The sequence below is a fragment of the Colletotrichum truncatum genome (assembly GCF_014235925.2).
Source record: "Colletotrichum truncatum strain CMES1059 chromosome Unknown Contig_0006, whole genome shotgun sequence".
Taxonomy (NCBI): Eukaryota; Fungi; Ascomycota; class Sordariomycetes; order Glomerellales; family Glomerellaceae; genus Colletotrichum; species Colletotrichum truncatum.
This window is the reverse complement of record NW_027222403.1, coordinates 3,130,587-3,149,342: the sequence shown is the minus strand read 5'-3', so window position 1 is coordinate 3,149,342 and position 18,756 is coordinate 3,130,587. Positions and strand designations below refer to the sequence as shown.

Here is an 18,756-nt window from a genome sequence, read left to right as displayed (position 1 = left end):
AGTTCATGACAGCTAATAATAGTCAGTAGGCCATTGTGGCATCGTAGACTGGATACTGGGTCATTACCATTTTGGACCTTCCGCACTCCGGCCTTGACGTCGTACAAGGTCAGGTTAGAGACGGAATCTTTGAGCTGATTCCAATCCATGACGGCGGTCGTAGTAGGAAACGCTAAGAGGAGAGACGATGGCTGCAGAAGGCAACTGACGGCACTGGTGAGAGTTGGAAAATGTTTCCCCTTGGGGTTCTTTGTCGACGTTTCAAAGAGATGCGCGACTGAGAGCAGTCCTGGCCACCTGGAACTTTCAGGCTCAGGCTCAGGTCGGCCTCGGACGGCGCGGCGGCAAGGGGGTACGTACCTCTCAGTAGTGTAATTCGCCGTGGTCCTTCCAATCAAATGGGGTCAGCCTGAGAAGGGAAAAAAGGAAGGGGCATGTGGGGAAAGAACAGTAAAGGAGGGAAAGGTCACGTGGTGACATGTCGGCCTACGTAAGCAGCAGCGACATGATGGCGGTAATTACTCGTAGAATGGTAATGACTAAGGTAGTGAGGTGCGGAATAAGGAAGGCACGGTAAGAAGCAGCAAGCAACAGCTCCCCTGGTCAACTGGCTGGGATGTGGGTCCGATGGTTGCGGTACTTGCCAGTTTGCAGCTCTGATCCGGAACAACCAGCGTTTCTCGAATGGAAATTTTCTTCTCAAAGCCTCAGATTGGGTTTTTTTTGGGCAGTCAATTGGGTTTCAGCTGCCTTCAATGCAATGCTGTGCCTTGGCAGCAGCTCTAGCTGTAAAAACAGAGTTGATGTCCTAATGATTGCGTAGGCCGCGGAGAGCTTCCATTTGTTGCTGCTGGCTGGAGCTATCCAAATTGGCTGGGAGCCCGTGCTCCAGCGGCAGGCCTGACAGCCGAGAGTGTGTTCCTCAGGTTGCGGGCACCGTACCGTGCCATCGGTCCCTGGCCTCACCAAAACTTTTCCCCCCCTGAAGAGCATCAAGATCATTTTTTCCATCAGCAGCATCAGATCTTTCATCGCTGGCCATCGTGTAACAACATTGCTACCTTTTTCTTCCATTTCTTACCTGTACCTTTATTCAACTGTGTAATCCTAGCTCACTGAGGTATGTGATATGGTTTCTTTTGTCGATGCTTGAATCTTTCCTTCACAAGCTTCCCATTCCCGCATACTCCGTACAAGCAAGTTTCCAGGGAACCAAAAGTTGGCTGGACGGTTGGCTCGGCTCCTATGCAGGTCAATTGAGTTGCCGGCTCTTAAGCTGTGGCTCTACTACAGCTCCCACAGCTTGACTGTTTTGTTTTTCCTGCCAGCCCGTCCCCAGCCTAAGCTCCCTAGTCTGGTTGCCAACTTGGACAGCTCCAAGCACGGCCTAACCGGCGGTGACAAGCCATCAGAGCAGTCAGTCAGAACAGACCAGGACAGACAGGGCGGAGCGACAACACCGGGACGGATGGATGGTGCAATCACCTCGTGGCCGATGCACCTCCTTTCCGGCTCGGCCTATCAGTCGTATCCCGTTCTGTTCTGTCCTGCCATGTCCACCGCTGTTGCTGCTGTGCCATCCCACACCCCGTTCACAGTACAAACGCCGTCCGCGCCATCCCCGCTTCCCAGACCCAAGATTCCACGAAGTTCCGAAGGCTGTCAAGGGCAACGTGGGCCAGTGGGGGACGGTGACTTGGCCGAGTCAACTAGAGTTCCCAGCTTGCTGTCTCTATCCCTCCCCCCTCCCCTCCTCTTGTCGCTCCAATAGGCATCGTCGTCGGGGGGCTGACGTGCATCACCTTCCTGCCCGTGCCGCACCGGGGTGTCAATGGCTTCGCTGGGTGGCTGGACAGCCGGAGGTATTTGCCTCTCGCTTTGTTGAGCTGCGAGCGAGTTCACTCAGGTACCGGTGCCAAATTGGCAGGGCGTTGCAGGTATATGTCTCTAATGATGAGACGAGCCTTGTTTGTCCAGTCATGGCTACCTACCGTTTAGGCTTGACCAGCACAACGCATAGGTACCTCAACTAGGCACTGACTAGAGTGTCGGGCTTGGGCCTTGTCACCTTTCTAGTCATTGGAATGGTTGAGCTCTAGAACCTTGTTTCCTGTTTTTCTTTTCCTTTTTTTATTATTATTATTTTATTTCCTTTGCTGTCTCTTTTTTTTTTCCCGGCTTCCCGTCAGGCTAAGCCTAATTGGGTCAAGGAGGGGTGTTGTCTTGATGAAGTCATTCCCCCTCAGAATGCACTTTCCAGCTCTGGGACAACAGCTCAACTGAGGGAAAACCAGAGCAACCAAAGGCAGACCAGGCCAAACGGAGAGAGGAAGGGAACGAGCACCCTTCAACCGATTACCCCTCGTTCCTTCCCTTTTCCTTCCGTCTCTGTTACATCCCCTCCACGCCACTGCCACGGACACGTCCCTTGCCCCGTCACAACGTCAAGCACAAAGTGGAGGAGGTACCGCCCATTGGCAGGTACATCCTTTCAAGTACCTTTCCTCAGTGACCTCAGCAACAGCTGACTTCACGTGACCAAAACCCCCCCTCTTTTCGTGTGTGTCGGACATCTGATTCGCTATTTCGGCATCCGCAGTGGAGAGCTTCGTGCGCTAACAATAAACCCCTCCACCAGCTGTTGAAAAAATGAGACCAACCCTTTTGCGACCCCTCCTACCCCGCCATAACCTCGCCTGCTTCTCCGTTTCACCCTCGCCCTTTTCTCGACCTTCCACCCTTCTTAAACCCCTCCGGTCATCTCCTCTGTCTGCATCTACCACCAAGCCATCCGTCAGATACTTCTCAGCATCTACAATCATGTCTGGTCCCCAAGTGTAAGTTTTAGTCCCCGTTGCCAGGCCTCTACGATGTGATCTGGATAGCATCACAAGCTCTCAATGACGCCATACTCATCAATTCTGCAGTTTCTTCGACCTCGAGTGGGAGGGCCCCGTCCTCGACGCCTCTGGCAAGCCTACCAAGGAAGTCAAGGGTAAGTCATCACAAGTCATCAAGTCCCATCGCGGAGCATCGTGATTTGAGCTCTGGTTGCTTCGAGCTGTTCAATGCTAAGCACCAGAGTGCTTGTACAATGCTCCGAGTCTCCCCACTCTCGCTCTGAGCATCCCAAACTCTGCGCCCTCTGTTCGCCTGTAACCCCCAATCCCCTCGGCAATCTTGACAGAATCAACCGAGCTCTGCTGACAATCATCCCATCAACAGAGCAGTCTGGCCGCATCACCTTCAACCTCTTCTACGACGTTGTCCCCAAGACCGCCGAGAACTTCCGTGCTCTCTGCACTGGTGAGAAGGGCTTCGGCTACAAGGGCTCTTCCTTCCACCGCATCATCCCCGAGTTCATGCTTCAGGGTGGTGACTTCACCCGTGGTAACGTACGTATTTTACCCCTCGTCTTGAATCGACCGAATTACTCACAGTCCGTAGGGCACTGGTGGCAAGTCTATCTACGGCGAGAAGTTCGCCGACGAGAACTTCCAGCTCAAGCACGACAAGCCCGGTCTGCTCTCCATGGCCAACGCCGGCCCCAACACGTAAGTTACATCCTCTCTGAAGATGCACCAAGCAATCGTCTAACACTTCCCAGCAACGGCTCCCAGTTCTTCGTTACCACCGTCGTCACCTCGTGGCTCAACGGCCGTCACGTCGTCTTCGGTGAGGTCGCTGACTCCGCCTCCCTGAACATCGTCAAGGCTCTTGAGGCTACCGGCTCCTCCAGCGGCACTGTCCGCTACGGCAAGCGCCCCACCATTGTTGACTCTGGTGCCTTGTAAACTGCCCCTCGTTCGTGCTTTGTACGTTAGGTCCGACCTTGGCGATAGTAGTCCGAGAGGAGCGAACCGCCAGGGAAAGATGGAGGATATTTGGTGAAGACTTGGGAAAACGCGCCGTCGCGCGTCTTGGCGGACTTCGGCACCGCTGCTGATAATTAGCTAGCCAAGACAAAAAGTTTGCTACCATTTTTGCTGCGTCTGCTCGTGCTCTTCGTGACTGTCAATTGTAAGCATGTCAATATGACGTTACCTAAATCTCGAGATCGTCCTACCTGCCACGGCGTCTCATGTAAATCTCAATGACGCAAGTGAATGGATAGACTTGATGTTATCGTCAAATACATGGATGGTATATTGTACAGCCAGCCAGGCCGCCATGAACTATTCCGCTTGGGAGGATTACAAAAATCTACCTCGACAAACCATACCGCCCGTGTCCTCTTTTTAATTGTGTCAACGCCAATGCAATGCTGCCGTGATGCGAATCAGTTTCAAGCCCAAACCCTCTCAAATACTCCAGACCGCCACCTTTTTCTGCTTTTTTTTTCTTTTTTAGGTGTCAGGTCTCTCTCTCCGCAGTAAATCATTCCAACCCCAGCCACCGCTGGAAGTAGACGCAATTGCTCGCGCTCACCGGTCCACCCTCCTCGCAGAGGTCAAACACGGGACATCTTCCACAGGGAGCCTCGGTGTAGCCATTGACAAACGGCTCGGGGCCTCCCTCGTCCGGACCGCCCTCCTGCCGCCCCGCCCAGCCCGCCGTGCTCTGTCGGGGTGCGCGGCACACTCTGTACCCCAGTCGACCCGCGACCCGAATCGGCTCGATGAGGCCATCAAAGACGAGCACGTCAATGAGCTTCTGCACGTCTTCCTCTCCCAGGATCGTGTCAGAAGTAATGCCCGCCTGGGAGATGAAGCGCGCAATCTCGCGGACGGTAGGGTACTCTTTGAATCCAGCGGGCAGGGGTAGACAGGCTGGCTCGCGCTTGGGTGGCGGCACCGCGGTCACGGCGGCCTTGTCATCCTCGCCGGATATCTCTCCCGCGGGCCTCTTCTTCGCCTTGTGGTCCAGTCCGCCCTTGAGGACGCCCTTCTTGGGCACGGCCGTCCTGACGGAGGTGCCAGTGCTGTGGTAGGTGCTCTTCCGCCTGATCTGGTCAAAGATTACACGCTGCAGCTCCTCGATGAAGGCCTCGTCGAGGGCGGAATCGGTGAACCAGGGACCGCCGGTGGCGCGCTCCGAGGGCCGCATGGAGGCCTTGATGAACATGCGCTTGTTGGGGTGTTCGACATTCTTGAAGGGGGCAATGAGGCCTTTGCCTTGCAGTTGCTTGAGGGCCGTCTTGAGGACCGAGTCGTGCATGTTGAGGCGGTGTTGGATCGTCTTGGACCAGATGCCGTCGCCACCTGCTTCGTCAATCGCGCCGTAGACCATGCGTTGTTCGTCCGTCGAGCATAGCTTGTACCTGCGACAATCAGAGTCAGCATGCGTTTTCGCGTCGCGTATTGCGAAGGATTTGGAGGGGGGAGAGGAAGGAAGGGACTCACTTTTCCGCATCTTCGACTGAGCGCCAGCGCCAGGCCAATCCCGTCTGCGACGAGACGGCGATGAGGAGGCGGTCATTGGTGAGGCTCTGCAGGACCTTGAGTAGGGTGACGGTGTCGCGGTTGGGAATCACCTCGAAATCGAGAATGTCGTACTGGGTGAAGAGGTGGTTCTCATCACCGGCCTTCTGAAAGGCATCGTATAGGGTCTCTTTCCAGACCTCGAGCTTCGAGTCGGTGCTCGAGGTCGTGGCGGCCGGCGACGGCGCGGAGGGTGTTGCGGCCATTGAAACGGCTACGGCTTTGTTAACCCCGGTCAGGTAACTGTCCGAGGGAAACCCGGGTTGTATTCTTGCGGTATCACAAGCAGAGGTGTATGTCGAGTCTTTTGTAGCAGGCGAGATATACGTTCAAATTGGTAGTGGGGTTGGCTTTGGGGTGGTGGGCTCTCTATTCTTTTTTTTTTTTTTTTCCCTTCTGTCGCCCGGGGTATTGAAGCGCTTCTTGCGCCTGGAGGGGTTCAAGCTTTTTTTATTTTTTCTTGCGCCGGAGGGGTTCGTGAAGGTACGGACGAATTGGCGAATTGCTACATCTGCGTACGAAACAAGGAATCAATTATGATGGTCACCGATTGAAGAGCATTGGCGATTTGTCTGGATTGGGGACAAGAGGAGGAGGTGGTGGTGGTGGTGGCTGGAGTGTAAAGGCAGCAAAAGCGTCAGATTGTAGACAAAGTGACTTGGGTCGGCGACGATCGAAGGTGGGATTGGATTTCGGAGGCGCATCAGAGGCTAAAACGAAGGCGGGAAAAAAAGAAAAAAAGAAAAAAAAAAAAAGTTGCCCCGCCTCCAAAAATTCAGGCAGGGTCGAATGAGCTCGACGGCACATCAAATCAGCCTTGCATTGGTGCCGGATGAACTGCGGGTAGTGGGAAGAGGTGCTGGGGATGCCTGCTATGGAGGGGGAACAGAAGGGTCGGTACGTACCGGTCCGGTATAACGGATGGTGGAGTCAGAGGCGGATCAACCAAAGACAATTACTCTTTAGCTTTGCTTCGGCGATGATGATATGGAGTCCTGCTGGATTGTTTTTACGAAAGAATATAAACAGTGAGGAGTGCTAGTTCAGTTTCTAAGTATTTGTTAAATCAGGAAAGAATTGCGACTTGAGTTCTTGTGCGCCACACCTCTTTTAATGATGTCCTCGATCCCAAGTGAGTCACTGCCGGTTTGCTTAGAGCTCATCCAGGAGTCATTGCTGGTCAGCTTTGACACGAGGCTGCACAAGGTAGTCCGTCCAGGTTTGCCCTATCGTACTATTATACTGTGGTCGACCACTTATGACCCCCAATCATAGGACGAGTTCGACGCCCCGTTACATCAGGTCTTTTGAATTAGTCAAATCACAGAAGCATAATTTGTAAGTATAAGTAACCTTGGCTCACATGTCCATTTACCCAGTTTTATAATAGCCAATATCCTACTACAATCACATAAAGCCTTTGAATGGCTTGGCTCGTGTCAAAGTCTATTTGGTTCCCCATCATCATAGGGGACATTCTGATGCTACCAAAATTCTACACCATAATTTTAGCATGAAGCTTCCTTATTGTACCACAGTCATATCGTGTTCTGACATGAATACATTTCATAACTATTACGAACTACTCTCTTAGAGTTCCTTGTTACTATTGTGGTAGTTCCGGCGAGCCTGCTAGGAGTGGTATTGCTTCCGTTTGCTGGTGCGCCATGTCCCACCTCTACACAGAAGCGACTGACTGGCCTCAAGAGTTGAGGCCTCGAATGACGAAGTAAAATTTAAAATACTATGGCTATTTGAAGCCTTAGAATAAGAATATCAAGTTCAGTACTCAATCAACATCTGCCGAAGCTTGCCCCTCCCTTCCAAAATATCGACTTGGTATCGGCTAAATGACAGTCACGGCAACGAGCTTCACGAACACTTTGTGGCCAGACGGCAGCTGCGGCTAATCTATCGTATATTTTAAGATTATCTTTACACGTAGCAAATACTTACAACTTGACTTCAGACTACGGTAGTGTCGATGACTACTTAAAGATGGCACTCGACAGAGCCAGCTTCATACGGATTAAGCAGTCCATCACAATACCAAGCAAAGATGAAGTACAGTGGAACCTACTTAGCCGCCCTCGTGAGTCTGGCTTCCAGGTCTGTAGCTGTCTCATCAGCTATTCAGAACTCGACCGTAGAATGCGCCCCCTTGCCATCGGCTTGGCCAACATGGCAACAGCTTCCGAAGCAACCATCCCTTCCCGACCCCTTTTTACCACTAAAGTATATGACTCTTGACAACGCCAGCAGCAACCCATCTCAGTTCGCCACAGAAATCATGACAGGAAAGGGGAAGAACCGCATCAAAACCACCGAAGAATGGTACCAGTGCCAGCGTCCCCAATTTCTCACCATGCTACAAGAATACCAATTCGGATACTACCCAGACCGCTCCCAGGAAAAAGTAGAGGCTACGCGCAGCGGGAACACACTTACCATTGCCGTTACTTCAGGCGGCAAAACAGGTCGTTTCCAGGCATCCCTTTCCCTTCCCGCCGGAAAGGGCCCCTTCCCAGTGGTGATAAACATTGGAGGCATGCAGGACCAACCTTACCTGCAGTCCGGCATCGCGATCGCGAGATTCAACTACGCCAACGTTGCAGCGGACAGCGCCTCAAAGACCGGCGCTTTCTGGGACATTTATCGCGGGCGAGACATTGGTGTTCTCACAGCTTGGGCATGGGGCTTTCACCGCACCCTCGACGCTCTCATCCTCGTCGCCCCTGAAATCGATGGTTCCCGCGTTGGCGTGACAGGCTGCTCCCGTCTCGGCAAGGCAGCTCTCGCGGCAGGGCTCTTTGACGAGCGGATCACTCTGACGATGCCCATGTCGTCTGGTGTCCAGGGGCTAGGGCCATATAGATACTACGGCCTCAGCGGACAGGGCGAGAACCTTGAAAATTCGAAGCAAGGGGCGGGCTGGTGGACCAACAACAAGTTGGGAACTTTTGTCGGGCACTCTGAGAACTTGCCTTTCGATGCGCATACTATCGCCGCTGCTATCGCACCGAGGGCTCTGGTGATTGACCAAGGGACGGGGGATCCGTTTGTCAACTCCAAAGGAACGTCGGTTGTGGTATTTCCCGCTGCCAAAGCTGTTTATGATTTCCTTGGGGTTGGAAAGAAGATTGGGATTGCTGTCAGAGGCGGAGGGCATTGCGATATGAGTGGATAGTAAGTCCATCATCTGTCCCGATGATGGTTTATACTAACTGAGTGTAGTTCGAACGTTCTGCCGTTTGTGCAGGAAGTGTTGCAAGGGAAGTCGACGATGAAAGACTTTCATAGTCTTGGGACTTACGGTTCGCCTATGGCGAGTGCGTACCCCTGGGCCACAGCTATCCCGAAGTTGTAAGTCTGTCATTTTGTGGGCTGTTTCTGGACAGCCATAATGCAACATGTTCACAATGGGAAGAACCCGGCGTTGATGTGAGAGTCGTTCCTCCAAATTTGTGTTTTCCTCATGAATGGGACATTCTAGGAAATCGATTAGCACAAGTAGAAAGTCAAACTGCTTCCTTTCAGTCTCACTCCACCAAGCAACTGAGTCCTTGAATTTGTCCTTCTCCGTAGCTCCGAAGGTCCATTGGTGGACCGTCGTCCCCACCCGGCGGCGGGAACCGGGCACGGCCCCACCAGACGCATGAAAATCTCTTCACGTCAAAGCCCTAGTGCTTCATAAACGACTCAACCGCATCGGCATTCAACAACAAATGGCAGATCACCAGATCTGCCCGGCTAGCTCAATCGGTAGAGCGTGAGACTCTTAATCTCAAGGTTGTGGGTTCGACCCCCACGTCGGGCTCAATTCCCGTCCGCGATTGCGCGTTCTCTTTTTGGTTTTTGTGCAATATTGCTTTGGATGCCTGTGGGCTGTCTTCGCTGGTACTCTGCATAAGGGACTATGTTTTTTTCTTTATTTTCTGCCTGGGAAACCTGTGAATACAGACTTTGGCACAGTCCTCTCGACGGCATAGTTCATCAGCATAGGACTGAGTTGACCTGGCATTGCAGGTATGAGGACTGTCTGGGCCGCGTCCATCCTGACCCATTGATGTCGGTCTGACAGATGTACGCAAGTGTTGGTATTCGCTGGATCGATAGTAGTATCGCATTCGAACCAGAGGGTATACATGTTTTCTGTTGAAACTCCTTCATAGTGTGAACTTTTTGAGAATGAGTTAGGCTCTCCCATCTCCTTGTCCTACCGAGCCTCTCTCTTCGCAGTATGGGATCAAGCAGACAGCACACACAACAAATGAAAAGCTCAAGGATAATGGTTAGCGATCAAGTCATGAGACTGTTGTCTTCAAGTAACTAAACGTATGGAGTTTCAACAGAGCCGATGCATTTTGGTGTCCTAATCTGATACCTGTCTGCAACCTCGCCAAGCGGCTGGAAGCACTTGTACCGGTACTCGACAATTAGATATAGGAGACACAACTGAAAAACACGCTCAAGTCTTGTCTAGAATTAAAGATACTTTTAGACTAAGAAACCAAAAGTCACTGTCATCAAGCAGACTTTTACCGGAGACGGGGAAATAGGGATCTTCTACTCAAGAACTAGGAAGATAGTTGCATGGAAATCTTGTTTAATTGCCAAACTCTAATTAAAGTTACGCTTGCTTTCAGTCCAGATTAACGACTATGCAAAAGCGCCAACTGTGGCCATGAGTGAAGCACCGCCAATGACAGCCAGATAGGCATTGAGCCGCTTTCTCCCGAAAAGCGTCTTGTAGCTCTTTTCTGAAAGGAAATCCTCCGCCAATAGTTGCACAAGCCCCGCGAAGAGAAGCAGCCCTGCAGAAATAGCGTTCATAAAGCCTACCATGAGCAGTCCAGTTTGGCTCATCGGATCATACAGGTTATGCACAATTAAGCCAATTAGCTGACCGAGAGGCGTGGTACAACCGAAAGCAAGGACCATGAGCCATGGGCGCATGGACGATCTGGGCATCTGGATGGCAGCAATACGGCTGCCGAGGGCGAGCCCCTCAAAGGTTTGGTGGAAGCTGATGGCGATAAGGAAGACAATAAAGGTCGGGCCCGTGGCGACGGAGATGGCCATGCCGATGAATATGCTGTGGAACAGAATGCCTCCCTCTAGCAGAAGACACTGGCGCAGCAGTCGGCTTTGCTCCTCCTCTGTGACGATTTGCGGTGCACCCGGCGTGACAGTGATCTTGGGGCGGCCGTCCGAGGAGCTCCGGCGTCTTGGTCCCTCTTCGGACACGGGGTCTAGCTCGTCGACGTCGAGATCAATATCGGATTCATCGTCGTCCAAGCTGTCGCGCCCGTTTGCGAGCCTGGTGCTTGGTTTCGCATTCGTTGGCGTTGAGCTTGGCAAGGGAGAAGCGCCTGCCATCAGTCCCTGAGTCGACTCTATGTTATCCAGATTTATGTCGGTCGGTCGATGGACACCAAGTCTGCGCGACGCAAGACTGCCTGATCCCTGCCTACTCTCTCCTGATAAATCGTTTTGTTCTTCATCCCAGTACTCGTACTCGTGAGAATGGGAGTGGGAGTGGCCGGCACCGCGAGTGGCCAAGTATGATTCCAGGGCAACGACAGACAAGGCCGCAGTCATAGCAACCAGGCCGGCCATCTGAGGATAGCCTTTGTTGAAGACAGAGGGGAGGCATGGATCGGTGAGCGAAGTGAATGCCGTCGGCAGTAGATGTACAAAAGATGTCGCGAGAAGGACGCCGGTGCCAAAGTGTTGGCAGTAGAAGATGATCTTGCTTTGTGACCGGCCTTTCGACGATCTTCGGGGGAGGAGAGGGATGCCACATGCTGTTGTTCTCCCGTCAGCAAACCCACCTGGCGTAAATTGAATTCTGCCCGCGGAAACCATGATGATGACGACTTCCAAGACTTGATTGCTCTTGGTATTCAATCACCCCTCTTTGGCCTCCGGAGCCCGCATCTGTAGTTCAAAACAAGAAAAACTACTTACATATCGTGCTCAATGCCAGTATCAATATCAGGGCACCGACATGCAACGGCGTGTCGTAGGAATCCCTTCGCGAGGAACCACATTCCGGCTTGGCCGCGCCCGCGCCCGCGCTGGCCTTTTCGCTACCACCGTGTCGTTTAGAGAGCTCTGCGAGTAAAAGTTCGGTAGGTATTGAAGCCCACGAGGCGGCATCTATGAAGTCAGAAAAAGCAAGTCAGCACAAAAACGGGTGTTCCGGATTTCGAAGTTTTGCATGTGGACGCCATGACGCTGGCCGCCACTACGACAATACGAACCTCTCGCCCACACTCCAGTAGCTCCTAGATCAGCCATTTTGGACGGTTGTCGTTGGTGACGTCCAACTCAATATCATGGCTAACTGCGCACGACGGGGTTGTAGACGGTCAAAAGTGGAAATCCTAAAAGACAGAGTGCAAACAATAGGGGACACGGATCTTGCTTCGTCTTCGTCCAAAGTTTAGTTGCTGGCTTCAGGAGGACGCGGGACCCGAGGGGACGGCAACAGCAATAGCCAGCGGTTCGCTAGAGGACTGCAACAAGCCGTAAAAAGGACAGGGAGGTAGCTTGTGGCCCACTATATCATGATTTCCCCCTATTAAAACGTGCGCATCATGGGGGCCAGTCCCCCTGGAATGTCTGGAAACAGGGGTGATGGAGCCTGGGGACTGAATTAGCAGGTGAAGATCGGGCGGGAGTGGTGGTGCTTGGCAGCCCATTACAGGTGCAATCTGGGCTAAACGGTGCAACTGATACGTAATTGCCTACCGAAGCGAGGGGGCCATCCAGGGACCTTTTCGAGCTTAATCACCGCATCCGCACCGTGTGATGTCTTATCAGTTTGGGTCTTAGGTAAGCACCCCAGCTTGGAGCTACGATAAGATAAGAGCTATGACGAGAGCCTCGGAAGGATGACTAACCGATTCGCGATATCGGTTGTTAATCGCAACACAGCGCCCGGTCGTGATCTGTGACACATACTCCTCTCACAGCCCCCAACATCGTCTCAACCTCATCTCAGCACCTTAAGGGTTCTTCCGTGGCACTGAGAACCATAAAATGGCTGGATCACGTAGACTTCAATTGGCTGGATTAGCCTTGCTCGGCGGTGTTTCCGCCCTGCAGATGCAGCCGCAGGAACTTGGACAACAAGCACCGATGATTGCCGACGAGGTGCCTCTCGTCTTGACCTCTCCCTCGACCCCGTCCTCGTCCTCATCCTCGTCCGAGAAGAAGCCCTTGATTGATACCGAGGCACTCCAGGATACCATCAAGGCCGACAACCTCCTTGCCCGTGCGAAGGAGTTGTATGAGATCGCCAAGCTGGGCGAGGAGGAGTACAACCACCCTACACGCGTAATTGGAAGCGACGGTACGGCGATCCTAGCTACTTGTTCAAGATCGCATATGCTCACATTCACACAGGCCATTTGGGAACTCTGGATTACATCAACTTCAACCTTGCCAAGCTGGGTGACTACTACAAGGTCTGGAACCAGACCTTCCCCGCCGTCTCGGGCAATGTCTTCGAGTCCCGTCTCGTCATTGGCGACCATGTGCCCAAGTCTGCTTCGCCTATGGCCCTGACGCCGCCTACCAAGAACAAGGAGCCCGTCCACGGTGATCTTGTTCTGGTCGAGAACGATGGTTGCGATGAGTCCGACTACCCGGCTGAGGTGAGCGGCAACATCGCCTTTATTCGTCGCGGCACCTGTGCCTTTGGCTCCAAGAGCGAACAGGCTGGCAAGGCTGGAGCTGTTGCAGCTGTTGTCTACAACTACGAGAGCGAGACTGTCCATGGAACTCTTGGCACCCCCTCCCCTAACCACGTTGCAACCTTTGGCTTGGGCGGCGACGACGCCAAGCCCATCCTCAAGAAGCTCCGGAAGGACAAGAAGGTCGATGCCATTGCTTACATTGACGCCATTGTCAACACTATCCAGACCACCAACATCCTCGCCCAGACTACTGAGGGTGACCCGGATAACTGCGTCATGCTCGGCGGCCACAGCGACAGTGTTGCCGAGGGACCTGGCATCAACGATGACGGCTCCGGCAGCTTGACCTTGCTCGAGATTGCGACGCAGTTGACCAAGTTCAGCGTCAACAACTGTGTGCGCTTTGCTTGGTGGGCAGCTGAGGAGGAGGGTCTGCTCGGATCCGACTACTACGTCTCTGTCCTCTCTCCCGAGGAGAACAAGAAGATCCGTCTCTTCATGGACTACGACATGCTTGGTAGCCCCAACTTTGCCTACCAGATCTACAACGCGACCAACGCTCTTAACCCTACCGGTTCCGAGGAGCTGCGCGATCTGTACATTGACTGGTATAAGTCTCACGGTCTCCACTACATGTTCATTCCCTTTGATGGTCGCAGTGACTACGATGCCTTCATCAGAAACGGAATCCCTGGCGGTGGAATCGCTACCGGTGCTGAGGGCATCAAGACTAAGCTGGAAGCTAAGATGTTTGGCGGCAAAGCTGGTGACTGGTACGACCCTTGCTACCACCAGCTCTGCGACGATGTTGGCAACGTCAACCTGACTGCCTGGGAGATTAACACCAAGGTAAGCATGGCAGTTCTTTAGATTTGTGCTTCTGATGTACTGACGTTTTTCTAGCTGGTCGCCCACTCTGTTGCCACATACGCTCTGTCTTTCAAGGGCTTCCCTGAGCGTACCGATACGGCCGTGGCCTCTACCTACGCCAAGGAGACCAAGTACCACGGCAGCAAGCTCATCATCTAATATTGTCGAACTTCAATGTGTTGCAAAGCATCTCGCAATACGGTGTACAATAATGGGGACTAGCTACTGGGCATGAAGCATGAGCGTTGTGGGACGTTGTTTTAGTATCGCACAGAGCATTGAAATTAAACGAATAGCGCGCAGAGAGTAAATTGCATTTCTATAACATGGCCTTTCTGATTCATGATTGCAGTTGTCAGTTGTGTGTACAAGGGCTGGGTCTGATCTAAAATGCAAGTCTTGGTGTAAATGATACGCCCTACCTAAGCAAAGGAACAATCATACTTATTTCCCAGAGATGCCCTTCTCCTCATCTCTCCTCCGATGTCTCGGCCGGCCCAAGACAGCAAACCGTCTCCTCGCGCTTTTTTTCTCGCCAATGGCTGTCGTCATGATGGGCTGTGACAGAGAAGACCTTCTCTGCCTACTGAACTGCGTTGAAGCTCCCAGCGACGAAGGAGGCGAGCTCTTTGAGGCGGTTGACGGCTTTCTCCTCCAGTTTTCGAGGTAGTTCCAGAAGTTTAAGTACATTTGTTTTGCTTGGCCTAGCGTTATGAATTCGTAAATCTTTAGAGATACGGCGATGAGGAAGAGAGTGGCGATGAGGCTTAGAACTGCGTGAGTTGTAAGTATCGTGCTTCATATGGAGACGGGAGGATAATACTTACAGCACGCGAGAATCAAAGTGCCCGCGCCAATAGGGCTTGGTAATCCATCGATGCTGATTTCGAAGATGCCTGTGGCGAAGGATAGAGGCGTCTACGGCTGCTGTCAGTAGCTGTGCCCATGATAAGAGGTGTATGCACTTACGAAGACGACAGTTGCGCCTGTGAAGATGAAGAGAATCTTGGACTGCTCGCTCGCGGACAAGGCCTCCTCGATGTTCGCCTCCCGCTGCCTCAAATCCAGCAACGTGGTGATCTAGCACGAGGCGTCAGCAGTCAATCTTGCAAGTTTGTGGGGGGGAAAGCTTACCGAGTCCCGCACGCGATTCGCATCTTCCTCCAGTCTCTTGAAAAAGTCCAGTGTAGGATGCTTGAACGCCTTGCCTACGTCTTTACCATCTACGCTCTTTTCCTCAACGTCCGCCCGACGAAACTCTTCAAACACGCGCTCCTGAGACCGGAGTACCCGTTTGATCATGTTGATCTCCTCACGAATGTCGTCAATCTCCTGCAACAACTCGATCTCCGCTCGCAAATCGTCCAACACCGTTTTGGAAGTACCCATCTTCTTGATGGACGCCTTGAACTCCGCGTAGCGCTTCATTCCTTCGTTGGACTGGGAGGGTCAGCAACCAGGAAGGCCCAAACTTAGCATTATGAAGTGGTAGATAACTTACGACATGAGCAATGGACGCCGCAAAGACAGTGCAGTAACTCTTGGGACCCTCGAACTGGAAGTGGAACTCTTCCTCGCTGTATCTCACCGCGCTCTGGAGGATGCTTTCCACGATCCGCATCATGTCTGTGTCCTCAGATCGGAGATCCCTAATCCCCAGAACACGGTGCTTGATCTCGTTGAGAAGCGTCTTGGCATTCTTGTTATCCCATCGGTCAGGGAACGCGCTGATGATAGTATCTAGACCGTCAAACGCCATTAGCTTCTTTCACACACACTGGCTTCAGTCCTTACGATAAGCCAAGGGGAAAAAAAAAGGATCGATACTCACTCTCATCAATCCTCCAAACCCACAGCTGCGCAACACACAGAATCTGCTTCCGCCTCTCGCTATCCATCCTCCTCTTCTCCTTAGAAATCTTGGCCTGCACGCTACTAGCCTGATCCTGCCGCCCAGCCATCCTCCCCAGCTCGGCCTTCGTCCCGTCAGTCTTCTTCTGCTTTGAGCTCCCCTGCCTGGAAAACGTTCTCTGCGCCCGTCTTTCAAACGCATTCTGCTGATGCGACTGATTCTGCGTCGAGCCCAACGAATCCTCAATCAGCGGCTGCGGACTGGGCTCCTGCTCCTCTGCGCCATCAGCCCTCGCGGCCGCCAATCTCGCCTCCACCCGCCGGAGGTACCGGAAGAGCACCTGGCTCTCGTTGCGCGAGGCGAGGTCCGCGGCGCTGAGGGCTTCATGGTACGACTGGTCCAGCGGCCGCGGGACGTGCAGTTCCGACTTTGTGAAGCTGGCCCTCAACTTCGCCATCGCGTCGAAGTGCGCGAGGTGGGGGAACAAGTAGTGCTGGAGATTGGTCGGCATGGCGCTCAGCGGGTGTCGTCTCTGGACGTCGACGGGGACCTGTTTTCTCCTCTCGTTCCCTGCGCCGCCGACCATCTCCAGCGGGCGCAGGATCTTCGTCTCGTCGCCAATCTGCACATCCTGCAGGCTCCTCTTCGTGCTCTCGTCAATGTCAACGTCGATCACGGGCAAAACCAGGGAAAACATCCTGGACTGCGGCGGAGGAAGCGGCAGCACCGGCGGCGGCGTCGTCGGCCCCACTCCGACCCCGAGACCGCTGACTCCCGGGTGCACGGGCTCGGCGGTCGCCGCGACATCCTGCTTGAAATGCGGCCGGCGGTACGGCTCCCCTGTCCTCATCTCATGGAACGTCTCCTCGATGAAGGCAATGATCCGGTTATACTCCGCATCAGTCCGGTGGTCCATGGCGCAGATTCGCTGTACGAGATCCATCACCCACGCCACGTTATTCGCGGGAAGATGGAACCACCTCTTGATGGGCTTCTCATCCCTCACGACCCTCGGAGCATGCGGACTCCTGCGGCGCGACTGGTCGAGGTTCTTCCTCATGTCTTTCATCATCAACACCTTGGCGTCCCCGGTAGGAGGCGTCAGCAACGGGGTATGCGGGGGCGAATGCGCAGGGCTCGTCCTCGGCGAAATCAGCGGGCTGCGAGTCGGACTTTGCGCGGGGCTCCTCGCAGGACTCCTCACAGGACTTCTCGCGGGGCTCTTCGCGGGGCTGGGCATCGTCGGGATGGGTCTGGGCGACAGCCGCATCTCCGTCTCCGGGTCGTACAACATGTCCCACATGTTGAGACTATCGAAGCTGCAGTCGCTGGTGGGGCACCAGAACAGCCCGTTGAAGTGCCGGCACGCTTCGATCTCGGCGTCCTGGTTCGGCTTCGACGGGGGACGTACCCTCTTCGGCCGGAAGTTGGACAGGACAGACTGCTTCGGCATGACCTGCGGCGCGTTGAACAAGTCCGCGATCGAGTTCCGGTTCAGCAGCTTCGCCAAGCTCTGCGGCGTCTCGCCCGTTGACGAGATGACGGTCGGATCGGCACCGGCCTCGAGGAGGTCGCGGACCATGGCCTTATTCTCGTTCTTCACCGCGTGATGCAGCGGCGTGCAGTCCTCCGTGTCCCGAATGTTCACGTCCGCGTCCGCGGCGAGCAGACTCGCTACGACGGCGTCGTGCTCGAACATGACGCCCGCGTGGAGCGGCGTCTGGTCGTCCTTGTCCTGAAGGTCGACGTCCGCGCCGGCTGCGATCAGGATCCTCACCACGCCGTCGTGGCCTTCCGATGCCGCCTGGTGCAGCGGCGTGCAGTACTCGTTCGACATGCTATCCACATCCGCGCCCTGCTCGACCAGCATCCTGACAATCGCATCACGGCCATGCCGCGCCGCCACGCTCAGCGGAGTAAAGTCGTTCGCGTTCTGCGCCTCGATAGACACAAGGCCGGTCTCGAGCAGCATCATGATGACTCCCTCATGGCCTCCCCGCGCGGCATCATGGAGCGGCGTATCACCCACGGCATCCTTCGTCGCCGGGTTCGCGCCGGCATCCAGCAACACCCTGATGACGTCCTCCTGGCCGCGCCGCGCCGCGATATGCAAACTCGTCCCGCGGTCCTGGTTCGGCGCGTCCACCACGGCCCCGTTCTCGATCAGAAACTTTACAATCTCCGCGTGCCCCGTACGAGATGCCTCGTGCAGCGGCGTCTCGTGGAAACTCTCCTCGGCACGCACGTCCGCGCCGCTTCTCACCAGCGTACGCACGACGGACTCGTGGCCGTTGCGGCAGGCGAGGTGCAGAGGCGTGCACTTGTCGACATCCTGCACGTCGACGTCGGACTCGGGGTTCGTCGCGAGGATGGCGTTGACGATGTTATCCCTACCTAGGCGCGCGGCGTGGTGCAGTGCTGTCCGCTGGTCCTCGTCTACGGAGCGGAGGACGGATGGGAGTGAAGAGATTAGCTGGCGGACATGTTCCTCCGTGTCATTTGGGTCGGAGGGCCCCGAGGCTATTACTTCTATGAGTTGGACATATGCTGGACCGTGTTAGATTCGAATCTGATGGGTCAGAGAGGGATTGGTGGCGCACACAGACACACACCTTCTTTCATGGGGGAGTTCATGACTTTCGTTGTGGTCGAGGTTTAGTATAGCGAGTGAAGCCGATCCAGGTATAACAGCAAGATGGACAGAGAGAAACCGGGATACAAAGGTGAAACCACATAAAACGATAACAAACAACAGAAAAAAATGAGGAAATGCCGTCTATAAGCCGTTGACATGATGTGGGTGGGCGACTCGCGACGGCTCCCTCTGACTACCATCACGAAGCGGCTGACACTTACACGAGCAACAAGTGTGGACCTGGTTTGGCACACCACCAAGACCGCGAGCCGT

At 54.1% G+C, this 18,756-nt stretch overlaps 6 protein-coding genes across 6 annotated transcripts; 3 read left to right on the top strand and 3 right to left on the bottom strand.

Moving 5' to 3' along the window:
- Window positions 1–2,649: 2,649 nt before the first annotated feature.
- On the top strand, window positions 2,650–3,794 carry CTRU02_210137 (peptidyl-prolyl cis-trans isomerase; the record flags this gene model as incomplete). Its single annotated transcript, XM_036733645.2, has 5 exons — window positions 2,650–2,837; window positions 2,928–2,995; window positions 3,226–3,395; window positions 3,448–3,554; window positions 3,608–3,794. 5 exons carry the CDS (start codon window positions 2,650–2,652, stop codon window positions 3,792–3,794), a joined length of 720 nt encoding a protein of 239 aa, XP_036574621.2.
- A 583-nt stretch (window positions 3,795–4,377) lies between these two features.
- CTRU02_210136 (DNA-directed RNA polymerase III subunit rpc6) lies at window positions 4,378–5,626 on the bottom strand (the record flags this gene model as incomplete). The annotated part of the gene is made up of 2 exons (XM_036733646.1): window positions 4,378–5,260; window positions 5,343–5,626. 2 exons carry the CDS (start codon window positions 5,624–5,626, stop codon window positions 4,378–4,380), a joined length of 1,167 nt encoding a protein of 388 aa, XP_036574622.1.
- A 1,853-nt stretch (window positions 5,627–7,479) lies between these two features.
- CTRU02_210135 (Cip2) lies at window positions 7,480–8,787 on the top strand (the record flags this gene model as incomplete). Its single annotated transcript, XM_036733647.1, has 2 exons — window positions 7,480–8,606; window positions 8,655–8,787. 2 exons carry the CDS (start codon window positions 7,480–7,482, stop codon window positions 8,785–8,787), a joined length of 1,260 nt encoding a protein of 419 aa, XP_036574623.1.
- Window positions 8,788–10,079: 1,292 nt separating this feature from the next.
- On the bottom strand, window positions 10,080–11,723 carry CTRU02_210134 (ZIP Zinc transporter; the record flags this gene model as incomplete). The annotated part of the gene is made up of 3 exons (XM_036733648.1): window positions 10,080–11,227; window positions 11,391–11,582; window positions 11,687–11,723. The coding sequence occupies 3 exons, from the start codon at window positions 11,721–11,723 to the stop codon at window positions 10,080–10,082; spliced, it is 1,377 nt and encodes a 458-aa protein (XP_036574624.1).
- Window positions 11,724–12,467: 744 nt separating this feature from the next.
- CTRU02_210133 (peptidase family M28) lies at window positions 12,468–14,155 on the top strand (the record flags this gene model as incomplete). Its single annotated transcript, XM_036733649.1, has 3 exons — window positions 12,468–12,780; window positions 12,834–13,975; window positions 14,030–14,155. 3 exons carry the CDS (start codon window positions 12,468–12,470, stop codon window positions 14,153–14,155), a joined length of 1,581 nt encoding a protein of 526 aa, XP_036574625.1.
- A 285-nt stretch (window positions 14,156–14,440) lies between these two features.
- Window positions 14,441–18,482, bottom strand: CTRU02_210132 (heat shock protein sti1 (tetratricopeptide); the record flags this gene model as incomplete). Its single annotated transcript, XM_036733650.2, has 7 exons — window positions 14,441–14,769; window positions 14,824–14,914; window positions 14,966–15,076; window positions 15,131–15,436; window positions 15,498–15,736; window positions 15,828–18,395; window positions 18,461–18,482. The coding sequence occupies 7 exons, from the start codon at window positions 18,480–18,482 to the stop codon at window positions 14,441–14,443; spliced, it is 3,666 nt and encodes a 1,221-aa protein (XP_036574626.2).
- Window positions 18,483–18,756: the final 274 nt, after the last annotated feature.